General features: G+C 36.7%; 1 protein-coding gene across 3 annotated transcripts in view; it reads left to right on the top strand.

The window, feature by feature from the left end:
- grid2 (glutamate receptor, ionotropic, delta 2) overlaps positions 1-17,611 on the top strand; it is a 427,641-nt gene that overhangs the window by 352,646 nt on the left and 57,384 nt on the right. For all 3 annotated transcript variants that reach the window (XM_084389289.1, XM_084389290.1, XM_084389291.1), the window contains exon 12: positions 16,239-16,377. In XM_084389289.1, coding sequence (XP_084245415.1) covers positions 16,239-16,377 — 139 coding nt within the window. The remainder of the gene's footprint in view (positions 1-16,238; positions 16,378-17,611) is intronic.

Genomic DNA, 17,611 nt, shown 5'->3' with positions numbered 1-17,611 from the left:
TGCGGGTCTTCGCCTTCCCAGCGTTTGAGCTCACAGACGGCCGCTTACAGACATGGACAGGAAAAGTCAAGCCCCAGATGACCCTTCAGCCAAAAATGAGATAAACCGAGATGATGTTCTTTGCAGGAACTGCGTCAAATCCTGTCGCAAATATCACCCTCGAGGGGTTTCAAGCTTTGAAAGGTTTCAGAGGGAAATGTTTTTTTTTTTCAGGGTTCTTCAACTTGTAAGGCCACAGACCCCCTGTTGGGTATTGTTTAAAACTAGTTGTTGCATTTTAAGCGTGGTCTATGGTAGCATGCGTTTAGTAACATACAAGGTACAAATGAGTAACGCAATATTAACACTCTAGTAACTACTATTAACTAACAAGAAACTCTGTATTGGTAGTAATAGTGCTTAGTCGAATGTAGTTAATTCTATTATCTAATCAATGACTACTATTTTTTTTTTTCATACCTCCCAGAGGACTACTAAGAACTACTATATACAGGTTCATAATGAATATGAATAATGGATAATGGATAATTAATTCTAAAGTGAAGATCATGGTTACCCACTAGGTATTGTTAAGTGGTAACACTTTACAATAAGGTCCTATTTGTTATTGTAAGTTAATGCATAACTGACACAGAGCAATACGTTTGTTACAGTATTTATTTTTTATCTTATCATTCTATTTTATCTACATACAACTGTTCATTGTTAGTTCATGTTGGCTCAGGTCCATTAAATAATGTTAAGATACAACCATTGATTTTAATAATGTTAAGTTCAACATTTCCTAATATATTAACTAAGATTAATGAATACTTTAGAAGTATTTTTCATTATTAGTCCATGTTAACTATTGTAGTTAACTAATGTTAACAAATGGAACCTTGTTGTAAAGTGTTACCATTTAACTTTATTTATTTATTTTATTTTTTCTGTTAAATGCATATTTTAATTCATTTCAGATCTAACAATAATTGGCAGATCTCCTGCCATACACTGCAGACCACCTGCTTGAGACCTCGGTCATTAAGCAACACATCGCCTCCGCTGGCCTTCCTCTTTCCTGTACATGGAACTAATTTCATCATCCTCCAACCCTACTGCATGTGCATAGAGAGGAGATGTAATGCGTGCAAGATTGGAACATAACTCAGCACTATATGATTCATTATGAATATGTAAGGGAGATTAGTGTATAATTTCAGACCTTGCTGTGAATCGCCACTGGGATCCGAGATGTAAGCCACCTCACAGCAGTGCTTCCACAGTAAACAGCTCGACATGCTATAAGCATAAATATGCTTTCACACAAACATAATTTGCACGCAAACATGCTGTCTGATATAGAACACTCATGAGACATGTACTAAAAGCTGTTTTACCCAGTATATTAAGGTCCCAGCTTTTTTTCTTTCTTTTTTTTTTAGTAATCTTTTAATTCAGACTTTTTTTTCTTGCTAGCATTCTTAGAGCTGAGGAAGTGGTGGATATCACTTGTGATAGAACTCTTGTGTTCACATACCATATAAACTTTTAAGCAATAATACACATGCTGTTGCTGTTGTTCCGAATATAAACACAATATCTCTAGTTACACTACCATTCAAAAGTTTGGGGTGGACTTTTTTTGAAGAAGAAGAAGAAGAAGAAGTTTCTTATGCGCACCAAGACTGCATTTATGTGATCAAATACAGTAAAAACAGTAATATTGTCAAATATTATTACAATGTAAAAAATTATTCAGCAGCCATTTCTCCAGTCTTCAGTGTCACATGATCCTTCAGAAATCATTCTAATATGCTGATTTGATACTCAAGAATCATCATATTATTATCAACGTTGAAACCAGCTGCTCTGTTTGGTATTTTTTATATATAAATATTGTGATAATTTTTGTCAGGGTTCTCTGAAAGTTCAAAAGAACAGCATTTATTTGAAATAGAAATCTTCTCCGAGCAGCATGAAATAGTGGTGTTCCTGAATGAATTAGTGTATTGGTTGAGCAAATGATTCAATTACTTACTCAAAGACAGTCACTTGACACCACCTACTGGTATAACGATGTAACCTGCAGAAAGAGTCACTGAAGTGATGACTGTCATCATCTGTGTGGGACGAGCAAACACAGACAAGCAGATATACTAAATACAACAAAAACACTATCATTTAAATGAGTCAAAAACATGAGGTAGAAGGACTTGAATTGTTGAATCAATTTTTATTTGTTCATTTATATGAACCATCCAAAGGAATTGATTCACTGGAATGAATCGGACTTTCCAACGCTGCATATGTGAGAGCAAGGAACGTTTAGTTGTGTGTGTTTGAATATTATCAGTTCAGATTAAAACGGAATTTGGTCATGCTACACCGCACTGCTTGTTACTAGAAAAGCTACATTACTTTGAAAACAGCTGAACTACTTTCAATCTATTGAAAAATGAAGGAAAGCGTGGTTACTTTTTTTCTGTCATTTCTCCTCAGCATTGGTTAGGAAGCAAACTCATTGCATACAGTAACACCACACACACAAACCCATGGTTCTCTTCGCTCCCAGTAGAGTCTCTTGTCAAGGCTGTTTCTTGTATAATTGGGGCAGATCTATTTCAAGTGGATACTGTTACACAGTTATGAGAGAATACAGTGGTGAGAACAAAGATGAAAAGTGGAGTGCAGTTGAGTGAAGCTATTTGAGGGAGGCAAGACTTGTCCTCACTCATTCTCCCCTCTCGCAGGGAGCCCCACGCAGCCCATGCGAAAGATTACTCATTTCCAGCCTCAGCTCACTTTTCTCCTTTCATTAGTCTGGCCCATTTAGACAGCCAGAGAGGTGCCGAGCCCCTCGGCTGCATGGAGTCGTAATTATTACTGACATGCTCAGCCTGCCCCGCCTCCCCGCTGACCTAAACTAGAGTGTGGTGGGGAGGGTCGACTTTACCCGTCACACTGTGTGACCGGAAGCCGATCTCACCACTGACATCTTATTTGTTTCACCTAATCAGACTGTGGATGGCACTTCACAAAAGGTGGCATAATTCGTTTTTTTGCATTCTCCTCCCTACAAAAGAGACTGTTGTCAGGTACATTAGAAGGGTCACTTCCATTTCATCAGTGTTTTAGGTTCAAAACACACTGTTTTGTTATTTTCTGGTCTGCTTAGCTAATTCCCAGAACGTTCTGGGAATGTTCGTGTTTGGTTCTCAGAACGTTCCCAGAACATTCTCTCTCTGTTTTCTTTATGCAAATGTAATGCTCCCTTTAGGTTTGGAGAGTGTTCTCCTCAAGTCCCCTAAGAGTACATAATTGGTAAATAATGATAGTTTTTTGTTTCTATTTTAAAAACAATTTTCACATGTAAAAATCTTATCCAAACAAACATTAATATAATGTTATAGGTTAAAATCTTATTGTTTTTTGGCTTTAAAAAATCTACCCAGCTAACAATTCTTGGTTCCCTGTATGTTCTGTGAATGTGAGGGCGTTTTTACACTGGGCACGTTTGCTGTGGTCCGTGTCTGAGCGCGATTGTTCCCAACGCCCCCCGCAGTGTTGGTCTGGTTTCACTCTCAACTTAATTCCCTGGTGTATTTCAGTGCCTTGGTGCGCACCCGAGTCCGCATGATAGCTTTCTCTTTACCACATTGTCATGCGAACCGTGGCCCGTTCTGAACTAAACTGCCAGTGTGAAAACGACCTTATTGTTCGGTTCTAAGAGCGTTTCCAGAATAGACTTCCAAATTCAAAATGTTGGAGAGGGTTGTTTCTCCCGCCCCCTCCTCCTCACACTCGATGCTCACGCTGATTGCCACGAGCCTTACATTGTAAGTTGTTGAGTTTATTTATCAGAGTTTTAATATGCCTCTGGACATGAAGCTTTTTGAATGGATGCTGAGGCTTTTTAGATTTGGTAGAATCTGCGATCTCTGGTCTAGTTTGTTCGCTGGCTTCCGTGGCTACAATACACTGTGTTTTCCGCCAAATGGCAACCCAGGGTATCGAAATACTATTGGGTAATTCAGCAGCGGGCAGAATGACACAGACCAATACAAAAAAAGACATTCTGACACGGAACTTTTGAGGTTAGATGTTGTCTGAATGAGTGATAATCTGTGTGATCATTAAGATACATGCATAAGAGAATACTCAGCGGCAAAAACAGGTCTTCATCTTGAGATGAAGAGAAGAAATATTCTCACTGATGCACACAGGTGCTCAGCTTTGCTGTGAATCATACTCTTGAGTATCTGACGCTTCTTTCCACATCGTTCACATTAATTCAAAGTGTGTAAATTATAAATTTATGCTGTTCGTATACAGTACCAATCAAAAGGTTGGGAACACCCAAAATAGCAAAACAAAACTAAAATTTTGAATTTATTATATTATATTATATTATATTATATTATATTATATTATATTATATTATATTATATTATATACATTACCATTCAGAAGTTTGGGGTTGGTTTTTTTCTCTTATGCTCACCAAGGCTTCATTTATTTGAGAAAAATACAGTAAATATTACAGTAGTCATATACAGTAATATTGTGAAATTTTATTACAGTTTACAATAAAGGTTTTTTTTTATGGCAAAGCAGAATTTTCAGAAGCCATTACTCCAGTCTTCAGTGTCACATGATCCTTCTAATAAGCAGATTTGGTGCTGAAAACAGTTACGCTGCTTCATATTTTTGTGGAAACCATGATAGGCCTATTTTTCTTTGATGAATAGAGAGTTCAATATAACAACATTCATTTCAGTTTTTTGTAACATTATAAATGTCTTCGCTGTCACTTGTGATCAATTTAATGCAGCCTTGCTAAATAAAAGTATTCATTTCTTTCCAAATAAAATGTTACTGACCCCAAACATGCATAGAGTTCTGTTCAGTATCTGTTTATAGTATCAATACATATACCACATATTTATTCTGTCTGACCCGTTGAAAGTTCTGACCTCAGATAAGTGTAAGTGTACTGTCTGTAAGTGTTACTGTCACAAGCCATGAATTATTCACTGTACTTTATTTTAGTTGAAAGTGTACGGCATTGGCAAAACTGGCTCTTGATGCATTTTGTCACATCAGCACTGTGTGACTAAGTGAATTAGATCCAAACACCATCCAGGAAGATTGAAAATGGTCAGTGACAGCTGGCCTTTCTAGATAGATAATTTATCTGTCAATCATCTCTGCAATTGTACCAGCATTCAGTCAGATGTGGGAGTGTAGAGTCAGACGAACTCATCGCTGCCTCTGCGCCTCCTTCTGAAAAGATCGTAAGCCCACCCCCAACGAGGGAGGACAGGAGCCTTTGTTTCATTCACGCTACACTTCACACAGCTTTTCCCAGGCCTGGCACTTGCATGAAGAGCTGGGCGTGCTTGCTGTAACCTTGGCCTTTTGAGTTCATAATTCATTCTGCCCAACCAGAACATGAATGACACAACTGACTCATCATGATGAAATAATGAGACACTCTAAATGAAAACTCTTTTGGAATTAATTCATGAGGCCTTGCATCCCCTGCCCACCAGTTTCTGATTAAATAAATGAGATAAATTGACAGTGACAATGAGGGGATTAAATATTAAATGCACACTGACTGACAGCCTTGAACTTAAGGACGCTGATTTGCACTGCCTTCTTGCAGAAAAAAACTTAAAACTAAATAAGAATGTTGCTGGAATATCTTAATATGACAAATACAAAGTTCTGGCATGAAAATCTAGATGGTGCAGGCTAATAGGTCCTTTTTCTCACCTGTTCATAATCACATCGTTATCTATAGGGCACAGGTGATTGGTTCCTGCCGTTTTAGTAGCCAATGAGCTCGGGTTCATACTTGGGTTCCCGCAGCGCGCTTTCAGAAACCCTTCACCTTCCCCAGCTCCACCTGTATAGATGCTACGGGTAATTCATGTACGCTATATTGTACAGCAGCAGCATGTCTTACTTGCTCACAGCAGCGTGCAGTGTATGTATTGGCAGTAGTAAATCCCGTACTTAAACGTAAAAGAACATTAGAAAATTAGTACTCAAATGTAAAAGGATTTTTTTTTTTTTTTTTTTGTATACAGCTTCTGAGTAAACTGAATTCCTCTACTTCTTTTCCAAAGAATCATAATGACTGTTGATGAAAAGCAAGAGTGAGAACATTTTCTCCATAATGCAATCCAAAGTCAATGCTCTCAACCGTGCTTTTTTAAGACAAAGGTCCAGATGACGCGTCTCACATCCTCACGTCAGAAATGTACATTGTATCACACTAGATTATCTGTTGTGTTGTTGGCATGCAAAATGTATTTCATCTCTTTCCTGAGTACCCTGAACAAGGATGGAAGAGATCTCTCTCTGTGAAAGCTCACTTGTTTTCCATGCATTTCAATATCCACTTCTGTCAAGTGCATATCCCTTTAAACCGCAGCATCCCTTTATTTTCACAATCACATAATTCAAAGCAAAGACAGAAATTATGAAATTTGAATTCCATGAAAATATGAATATGCAGTACCATATTTTATTTAATGTAAAAAATGGGACTCTTTTTTTTTTTCAGCACATGATCATCAACACACGATCATCTTCATTAAAAGTAGTGAGACTTAAAGGTAGGTTAGGTAATTTTCGGAGAGGCTAGCAATAACGAGCTAGATTTAAAAGCATAAGATCCCACCGTTTCTTTAGAGCGTCTCCAAAGCCACGACTCCTCCAAAACACATGAATGGGTATAGCATGGAGCGAACAAAAGTGTCATGAGAGACGCCGTTAAACTACCTCATGTCTCAAAGCACATAACATTACAATAATAATGAACTTAAATAGAAGTAGTACTTGATAGTGTTGCTACTCGTTGTTTTGGTTCAGGAGAAACTATGGCTGCTGTTTCGGTTGCGGTTCTCGGTGACTGACTAAAAACATTAAATGTGTTGATGACGTGTGATGTCTTCACGAGCAGGGTGCGCAGAGATATGGAAATACATATGCTAACAGACAGGTAGGACATTGTATCATTGCATTCGTACCGAATATTCATTGCATTCGATAGTGGCCTGGTGTAAACAGGCCCTAAGACCCTGTCCGATCTGTATAGGGGGCCCATGGCAATGTTTATGATTTTTAAATTTTTTGCATAAGAATAGTGTGAACAGATCACACTCTCAGCTCATGCCATTTTTTATGAAAACACATGCACCTTAACTGCCCAAGTTAGCGAATAATGTGGACATGTTCTACATATTCAGAGGTGCATTAATAATAATGATGTTTCTTGGCATAAATGTCTTTGGTACAGAATTAGAAACCACTGTTTAACATGCTTATGAAATTCATGTCCTCCGAGGTGCTAGTCTACAGTTGTAACTGAGCTAGATGAATATATCCCTCCTGACAGCTTGCGTGGGTTAGCAGGTCTGCTGTGTGTTTAGTAAACAGCCATGTCTAGATGTAAATGCTGTAATCTAACCAGTCATAAAGAGATTCTTACTTGAACAAGGTCAGATTTGGACTTGTCATCATATTAACATACAGCCTAGAATGTATTTAATTATAGTCTAAGCTCATTACAACTGAAAAAAGGTCTTTAACAGCATATGTAGGCACACACTGGTGACTCAGTAATTATGCTAACACTCTTAAAGTAACCAAATCATATATAAAGGTTATGTTTGGACACTCGCTGTGCATTTTATCTATCAAGGGGGCAACAGAAGGCAAACAACTCATGTTGCCTTCAACTGTGTGAAGTGCATCATGATACACTCCTACAATATCTAATGGAATTAAATCACATTATGAGCACTCGTATGGGATTACATATGGATTACTTGAATATGTGCGGTGGATTCAAGTTGTCAATTTATAGACTGGTGTCTCTGTGGGACGTTGTCATGCTGGAGAATCTGTTTCTGGGTTGGGGGGGGGGGGCTCCCCCAACAGACATTTTAATGACTATACTGTAAGTAACTTTGCAAGTAGGCTACATACCAACTTGTTCGAACCCTAACCCTACAAGTCTATTAATAATCTATTAACACTCTGAGAGTTAGTAGACATGTAGGTGCAATGGTACTTATAGTCAACAGAATGTGACCATCAATATTGAAGTGAAACCAAAAGACTAAACTAGTGTGCTTTCGGTTAGCACAGTTCTGTTCAAAACAGTGGAGAGAAAGAAAACTGCCAACATCTTTGGCCCAAATTTGTTTGCTAGACTTGTCACATGCTGCATTTTGCATTCCATATGGTACCATCATAATCACAATACCTCTTAGCAACACATGCAAATTCACTGGGTTTGTGGCTGTTCATAAATATTTCATGATCACGTGTGTGTACTTAAATATACAAGCTTGATAAAAATGATCATTCTAGAAGAAAATTTCAGATGGCACTTAGAGGCTTTTGCATCTGAACTCTTCATATATGACCTCAGGGCAGCTTTTAACTTGAAGCGAAGTCGAAGGTCGTACCCTTTCGAAAACATGCAAAAAGCTTGCTCACTTGATGTTATCAGAATTTTACATGATCTAGTGAGGACCTCTGTATCTGATTTTTAAAGTAGATATGATAGTTAAGAAATGTTTTTGTTTTTCATATGAAAATTCATGATAATAATGTATCCTCCCGCCCATGTAGTATGACAAGATTGATTTTATTGGGTCACTTCTTGAGAAGGTTTGATGGTTAGGGGAACACAGAAAGTAGTTTGTGTGCAGCAGTTTGGCTCTTCTGACACATTTATCAGACAACAGCATTTCTAAAGCACTTACTCTCATTCTGACATGCATCGTGAACACCTCTGTCCATTCAGTTCCCTGCGCTTCACTTAGCACAAAGCCATTTATTAATATAAAAAAAAAAATCAAGCATCAGATGTTATTACACTGCAAGCTACATTAATGCACATGTATATTGAATGATAAAAATGGTTTGCGTTCACGTTGTGTTTTGTTTAACAGATGTGGAGTGGTCTTTATTCATGTGGACATTTACTATAGAGTAATCCTTTCTTAATCTTTTTTTTTTTTTTTTTTTTTCTTGGTTTCCAGTGAAAACTTTTTTAAAAATCTTTTTAAAGGTTTACCTTTTTTATTATTCTTTTTAATTTAATTTATAGTTTAACCCTACATTAAGGCTATATTGCATTGTTTTCAGTCACTTTTTTTTTTTTTTTGCCAGTGGGGTAAAAGAAAATCTTGCCGGAAACCAAGACAAAAATACTTGAGAGAATGCCTAAAGTTTAACTTCGCTGATTTTCAACCCGCTTTGTATTGTTACAATGTTGGTAGTATATGTAAATAAACAATGTTTACTCGTTCTCAGAGAAATTCAGATTTATTTGTCTGAAAAAAATCCACCGAATGACGCGTTTTGACAGCTCCAGGGCTTTCCCGACCCACAGACAGTCAGACTGAACGAGGGTTATTAACAGAAAATTGTATGGTACTTCGTAAAAATGGAACACCATGGAAATAAATCTCTCAGATTTCATTTAAAATATCTTCGTTTGAGTTTCGAAGATTAACAAAAGTCTTACGGGTTTGGAACGACATGAGGATTAGTAATTGATGACCATTTTGTTTTTCATTTTTGGGTGAACTAACCCATTAATTGAATCAATAAAATACCTTTTGACTAGCGAGTACCACCGTGATTAAGATGCCGTTGAAATGGGTACATGTTGGCAAGTTCTCTCTAAATAAATTGTCACATTGGGAGCGTGCTGTCCGCCTAACTTTGCTCTTTTATCTTCTGCCCCAGTGCGTATATGTTTCTTTCATCATATGTCTGAACCCAGCATGCTAGCTTTGCTATCTCGCAAGCTGTGACTAAAGAGATGTGTTCTGATGTGTACCTCGTGCTTTATTTACTTTTATTTTGATGATTCACAGCGTTGAAAGTTCCAGAGTGTCTGTGTGCTGCGATAGCGGTTCGGCAATTGCGGTCGCACTTCAGAGCGTTAAACTGTATGAAAATGGATGGCAATATTTTCTAGCGAGCCTCATAATGGGATAGTTGATGGCTTAAATAAATAGCAGTCATATACTGTACAGGGAACACACATACACACATACATATATATATATATATATATATATATGCACATGCACACCCACACGCCTGGTGTGGTGAAAGGGCAATAAAGGTGACATGCTGCAAGGAACCGCGATCCAGCGAAACGAATAACATGTTTTTCCTTAAGTTATTTATCGCCAGAGTGCTTTTGGAAAGAATGGAAATAAATAAATAAAACTAACAGCTCTCATCAGAAGCTACAATCTCCAGCTCTCAAGGTGCTGCAGAGATTTAAGGCTTTACAAGGTAGCAATGTATAAACCTTTGAATGTTCAGCACCAGTGGTTTCAAAGGGCTTATTTGAAGTTGCTTTAACTGCTGAGAAACGACGAACTGGAGAGGTAAATTTTCAGTTGGCTCTGAAAAAGCCAGAGTTATCAAAACAGGAAAAAAAAAATTAGCAACTTTATTTGAGGCTTTTTTTTTTAAAGAACATTTCAGACTAAAGAAAAGTTGTCTTTGAACTCTTTTTGTTGTTGTTGTGTGTGAACCATGAAACAACTAGAGATTTACATCTTGTCAAGAACAACAAATATGGGACTGTTTCCTCAAATCTGCTAAATTAGTAAAAAAAAAAAAATTCTCTACTCACTTCAAGGAATAGTTCACTTTCCCGTCATCATTTACTCACCCTCAAGTTGTTTTAAACCTGTATGAATGTCTTTGTTCTGCTGAACACAAAGGAAGATATGTTGAAAAATGTAGGTAACCAAACAGTTGATGGACCCCAATGACTTCTATAGTAGGAAAAAAACAACTTGAGGGTGAGTAAATGATGACAGAATTTTCATTTTTAAGTGAACTATTCCTGAAGTCTACTTTCTGTGGATAACAGAAACAGTACAAACAGTATAAACGTTTGAATAGTATATATAATGTATACAGTATATAGTATTCTATGAGTTAGCTATTTATACTGTATGTTGCTTTTCCCAAATAAAGGTAACACTTTACAATACAGTTTCATTTGTTCGCATATGGTAAGTTAACTATAGTTTACATGAACCTTATTTTGATGACTGAAAATGATTTTTAACTATAACAACACTGTTCCTTAATAAGTCCGGGAGTATTTTTACATGGAATAATAAACATGGAATCACCATGCAGTGATGTATATCCATTTATATTGCTATCGTTATCATAACGTCTTGATACTATAATTTAGTGTTAAGGAGTAATAGTCAGCAGGCAAGTGTTTCGTATCCCATCAGTCAAGATGTTTGGGAAGAAACCTTCTGACATTCTTTGCCTTCTTCAGCCTCTCTACTAGAAAGTGGTGACAAGATGTGTATACACTCCTCCTCAGATATATCTACAAGGCTCCTAACAGCCATGAAGGGCACTTCACTGTTTCATGACAGCCTGTGCCACTTCGGAATCCACTTAATTCGGAGAGTCCTGGTTGCTCAGATCCAGCTACTGGGAATCGGAGTCCAAACACACAAAAGTTATTCGACCCTTTGAACATATGTAATTTTCTTGCAAATAGCTATTGAAAAACATATTATATGCAGTTATTTCTTGAATATAACAACGCAAGTATTACTTTCTTTCATGCACAAACATCTCTGACACAAACGAGAAACACATTCCCGCTTTAAAAGCTTTTGTCTCCCTCATACACGCTTTCTCTCTGTTTCTGTCTCTCAGTATGTGCTAGCTCACAGCGAGGGGTTGCGAGGAGTGTGTAGCCCCTGGCCTGCTGCTGAATCAAAAGCAAGCAGTGAGGAACCTGCTGGAAATGGGGCTTGCTGATTTGATGTGCGTGGCAGGGCGGCTTTGAACCCCAGTTGCTGGGTGTGCAGATAAAAGCTACATTACCGTCCTGCTCATTTTCTAAAGATCAACATCCTGCAGCCACAGAGAATGGCATTGCAATCAGCACGCGCTAAAGCACTGACATTCCACGATTCTATACTCACTGCCAGTCATATCTGATAACGGTAGTCTGTTCTGTGGCAGCCATACCTCCTATCAAAGTTCTGCTTACTACCGGTCACATTTCATCACAGATCATTACCAGTGCAGGACTGAGCTTGGGTGAGGGGCAACGTTTTTCTTTAAAATGGCCAATGTCAAGGATTCCCAAACTTTTGTCAGCCAAACCTAAAATATTTACGTGATATTTTACCCCCCAAAATTTTAAGTTAATATTTCAATCATTTAACTGAGAATTCCATGTTCATGGTTCTGATGTCGGTTAATGTTCACATGACATGGAGATAAAATATTTTATGTGTTTTTTTATGTTTTTTTTTTTACGTTTATGATTTCATTAATTAGCATTTCATCAACTCATGAACCCCCTGCAGTTCCCTCATAAACTACTCATACAGTACAGCTTATACAAACTTATTATGCAAAAGTTTTATGCATTATGCATGTTAGTTCAAGATGTTCGTCTTGTTTTGTGGCAATCTTTTACAAGCAAGCACAACCAAGGTATCTGGTGTTTGAAGCATAATTATTTATTTATTTATTTATTTTTTCGCAAAAAGTTTGTGTAAAAGTCAGTTGCATACGAATCAATTCTTTCCTCTGGATTAGGGCTTCACAATTGATCAAATTAATAATTAAGATTATCACAATGGCAAAGACTTATTTCATTTACTGTAGGTCTGCTTTCCCTGCGTCAAAATTGTCTTTGTGAACATGAATGCAATGACTAATCAAAGCTGTTTAAATTAGATTTGATTTATTTCTTTTAATTTATACTGTAGATTATAACCAGTGACTACAACTAGTCCAAATCAGCATCTGATTCACAAATTATTTAAGTTTCACTTATATTTGCAGTCACACATAAAAATGTGTTGTGTTGAATAAACATCACATGACATTCAAAATTAAGCTTTAGAATCTAGATATTTTGTTGTAGTAATGTGATGCTGCATGCTATAATGTAGATGGTGCAACAGCCAATACACACTTCAACTTGACCTGCGAAATTGAGAACGCAGTGATCAACAGACATGGTGTAAGGTTTATTCTGCAGCAAAGCCAGCTTTGTTAATATAATGAGAGTACAGAAGTCAGGGCTCAAACAGTTGTTCTGTGTGAACTTGCATCGACAGCCTCAGTGATAATGCCATATATGCCATATAAACCTTGCAAACAAGGGTCACAGTTTGTGGAAAGAGAATACAGTATGTGGTTTTCCTCTGTTTTTGTCATAATTGTAATAAAAGTCCCCCAAAAAAATCTAGTTGTATTTGAAATAGTCATACATTCAATCTCTCCTATGCTGCATTGTGCACAGAAACACATTTTTGTTGTTGTTGTATCTCCACACACCAGCACATAATCTTTCAGGAGGTCGGTTGTAGTCGACTTTCTCAGCTCGCTTCAGCTCAGAGAATAATTTTAGCATAGAACGTTCTGATTAATCCTTAACAGCACTGTATTTTGACACTTTTGCATTTCCCTTTCTGCAGCTTAGCATTGCTCACATATCCATGCAAGTGTGAGATTGGACTCTTTATTACTTTAGATCCTTATTTTTATATTTATCATTACAGTAGTATTTTCCTAAGCGGTAACTTCAAACTTCAAATTTAGCTGGCCTCCTGTAGCTGTGTTCAGTCTAATTTATATAAATTTTCAGACTCATTATTTTCCACATTCATTTGCTTTAGCAGGCTCCAGGCCAGAGTTACTGCATCAGTCTTGAGCGCTCTGTGTTTTTTCTCTAAACTGTAGTGTAAAAAAATAGCTTTTCTTCATTTATCCTGCTTCTTGTTGTAACAGATTTGCTTCAGGATATCAGAAGTACTGTAGGCTACAGAGGATAGGAGGAGAGAAGGTTGCCATACCTTCTATCTTCACTACAATTTATATTTAATTGCACTACCATCCAGTTTTTTGTGTACAAAACTATCTTTTTGAAGCACTGTTGAATATGGAAATGAGCTTTTTAGTCGATTGCCTTGATTTTGAACAAATGTTCTCACCGAGAACTCTTACAGATGTTGGTTTTGTTGGTGTGATTATTTTTCATTTCACTGATGTGCTTGGGTATGAAGATAATTAGTCAAAATTTCAGCCTTGTTTCATTTAGAAACTGAACAGAAAACTGCAAGTTTTATCATTCTGAAAATATGATCTGTTCTGCCTGAAGGATACGTTTATGTGAACTCGTCAGCTTGAAAGGGCTGATAAATCAAATATATTTTATACTGCAGTTAACATACATTTTTAGGAATGTAAAAGTTGTAACAAATAAAATGTATATTATATTTGTATAGTTACATTTGACTGTTTTATGTTTATTATATATGATTATTTATATTAAGATTAGTCCGTTTAGATTAGTAAATGTGATGGCATATAAAAAAGAAAAAGAAAAACCTGTTAATTCATTTAGTAAATAAGGTGCAAATAAACAATAGTTGCCGTAATTCATTCTTATAGACTTACTGCCCGTTATTCAGTCAGCTGAAGGAGCTGGTCGAGTATTCTCTGACATTTGCTTAAACTGAAGTGCAAAATCTCTGAGGTTTACATTGCAGATGAAGGAAGTAGTGCCATTTAAATAGGACACTCCCTAACCTTAAAGTCTGCTAACCTAAGAAAGATGATTATAAGAAATGCGTAAGCCAACTTTTCTATCATGGACGACTTGTTTGCTGAAATTAAAATTGCACAAAGTTTGTGTGGAGCAGAGAGTACACACCCTGCGGGACATATGTATGTGAGTCATCTAAAAACTTTCTTTAATAAGACAGCTCATCTCAGCGGACCCCCTACAGAAACAGAGTTGTCAGATACCTTATTGAGTGCTGAAATGCTTGGCACTTTCCACACAAGGCTGGAATGAAACGGGAAGCCACAAGGATAGATGGGACTAATTTTTAACGGATTTCACTGTAGCTGCGAGCCTTGGATTGTGCAGATCCATCAATATTGTGGTGTGTGGTACTTTTAGAGGAGCCGCTGTCATCTGCGGCTGTTGAATTAGCAGGGATCTGAAATGCAGAATAAACAGACATGTTTTAGCTCTGACTGTGGTGACTGGGGAAATGTAGATTTGACATTACAATTGATGGCCTTTTTTGTCTGTCTTAAGGTGCGATTTTTATTTATTTTTATCAGTAAAGTCTCAGTTGTTTGAATCCTGCACACCCACACCGGATGAATCCATTTGTTTCCAGTCTGTCAGAGTACTGCACTACTGAAGATGAAGCTCTTTTGTTCAAAGCATATACAGGAAGATAAGAAACACATTTTACATTACATGACATGAACATGACATTGGGCAAGGTCATAACATTCTCACACAAATAAATGCAATGACATCTGAATGTATCTAAAACATACATGATGTGTACAAATCTACAGTGTAGTAGTCTACTTCTACAAATAAGATAATATATATATTTGCACAGCATATATATTAATATATGAATATTTAATAAATTCAATATCCAGACTTATTACATGGCTTGGTTGAATTCTAATGTAGAATGCGGTCTGTTATGTCTTGATAACAGACCACTGCTAAGTATAACACGCCGTTGCCATGCAAAGCAGAGCGTTGCCATGGGACACGCAGGATTCTAACCGTAGAGACGGAACGGACTATTTTCTTTAGCGGAAGCAATACAATCGTTTTTAAATCAATAAACTCCTTTTTAAATCAATATTTTGATTTATTTGGTAGGTAGCCATGTAATAAGCGGGATAATGTAGAGCGAGGCGGTTGTTATAGCGAATACAACCCCTTCAGGCTGATTCAAGACCCCTCCACTTCGCGTCGGGGTCCTGATCAGTCTGTCGAACAACCGCCTCGCTCTACATTATCCCTTACATATAAAATTTGAGAATATGTCTTGAATTAAGTTTTTCATTTTAAACAAAAAAATTTTGTTCTATTTATTCTTTAATGCTGTTAGATTCATCCTTTAAACAAGAAACAACTATTTACACACACTATTTTTTGGTTTGGACCAGAGGCCTCAGCTTTTTTGGCAGCATTAAAGTCAGTAAATAAAATGAAGAATCAATGTTTAATAAACAGAGACACAGATCTATTTTAAGCCTAATACCAACCAAACTAGAAAGTGTCTGGATAACAAAGGTTGTGTCACTTATAAAGAGCGAAATATGTATGTTTTCTAAAAAGACAGCACAGTCATCAGCCTTTTCTGCTGTTTCCTCTACAGGTGGTGAGGTGCCCTACACGACTTTGGCTACAAGGATGATGATGGGGGTTTGGTGGCTTTTTGCTCTGATAGTCATCTCCTCCTACACAGCAAATCTGGCTGCCTTCCTCACTATCTCCCGCATCGAGAACTCCATTCAGTGAGTGCACGCATTTATACATGTCACTCTTGCAGCTAGCGTCAAACACTGTAATCATCCTCACAATAACAAAACAACAAACAAGTTGTGACTTTCAATCTTCATCTCAACTTCATCTTCAACTTCAGTCTCAGTTGAATATGCTGTGTAGTTTAAGCATATACTAACAAAGGCATGCATTTCTGGGAGCATTGATTAGTTTTGGATAGGAATGTAATTAATTGAGCAGCATTCTTCAAATGAAAACACATAGAATATACAACACATATAATACACAGAAATACATCACATTCTTAAGCTAAAAAAAATAAAGAACAAATCTGTTTGTGTCTAATATAGTTAAAAAAAAAACACAATTCCAAGCTGTGTACATGTAAATGAATACTCACATGTATTCATGGTGCTCAGACATCTGCTGTGTGTGTGTGCCTACTTAAGCATATTTTGGGGACAAATTTGTACCCAGAAGTGAGCTAAACCTGACAAAACATCTCAAAACCTTATTGTGTGGGTGTTCTCATTTGCAAAATCAGTATAAAGGTAAAGTAAATACTTTTTTCTTTCTTTCTTTTTTTTTAAATACAGAAAGTTTTCTCTTTAAGGTTAAGATGTGGGTTTTTCAGTTATGTTTTAGTATTTATAGCTTTATATGAAAACAAAAGTGTGTGTGTGTGTGTGTGTGTGTGTGTGTGTGTGTGTGTGTGTGTGTGTGTGTGTGTGTGTGTGTGTGTGCGCGCATATATGTTTTTCTTTTATCATTAAAAAATTGCAGAACGTTTTCTGTGATGGGTAGGTTTAGGGGTAGGGTTAATGTAAGGAGGATATAATATACAGATTATTAATTAAATGATTATTAATTATGATCAATACCATTACACCACCTCAAACTAATAGTGTTCTGCCATTTAAATAAAAAAGAGTAAGTCATTTGAGTCTGTTTCAAATGGTCAAAAATTCTACTCTTTCATAACATTCATAATTCGGTTTTTGTTTCTTTTTATGCTTGACAAGACTAATCACAAATTACATATCCGGCCGTCACATAAAAATCTTCTTTTTTTTTTTTTTTTTACTGTTTATAGAAATGTCATATTCTTGACTCTTGAATGCTAATAACAGAAGGCCATAATTTTCATAACAGGATAGCAGCAGCCACATTTTGGTAAATGTTTGAAATGTTCCACCTCGTCATAAATTAAATTTAATTATAAAAACACTTCAAAAATCACCTTTT

The sequence above is a fragment of the Rutilus rutilus genome, assembly GCF_951802725.1.
Source record: "Rutilus rutilus genome assembly, chromosome: 19".
Lineage (NCBI taxonomy): Eukaryota > Metazoa > Chordata > Actinopteri > Cypriniformes > Leuciscidae > Rutilus > Rutilus rutilus.
Note: the sequence above shows the minus strand (reverse complement) of the source record. Positions and strands in the feature narration are given on the sequence as shown.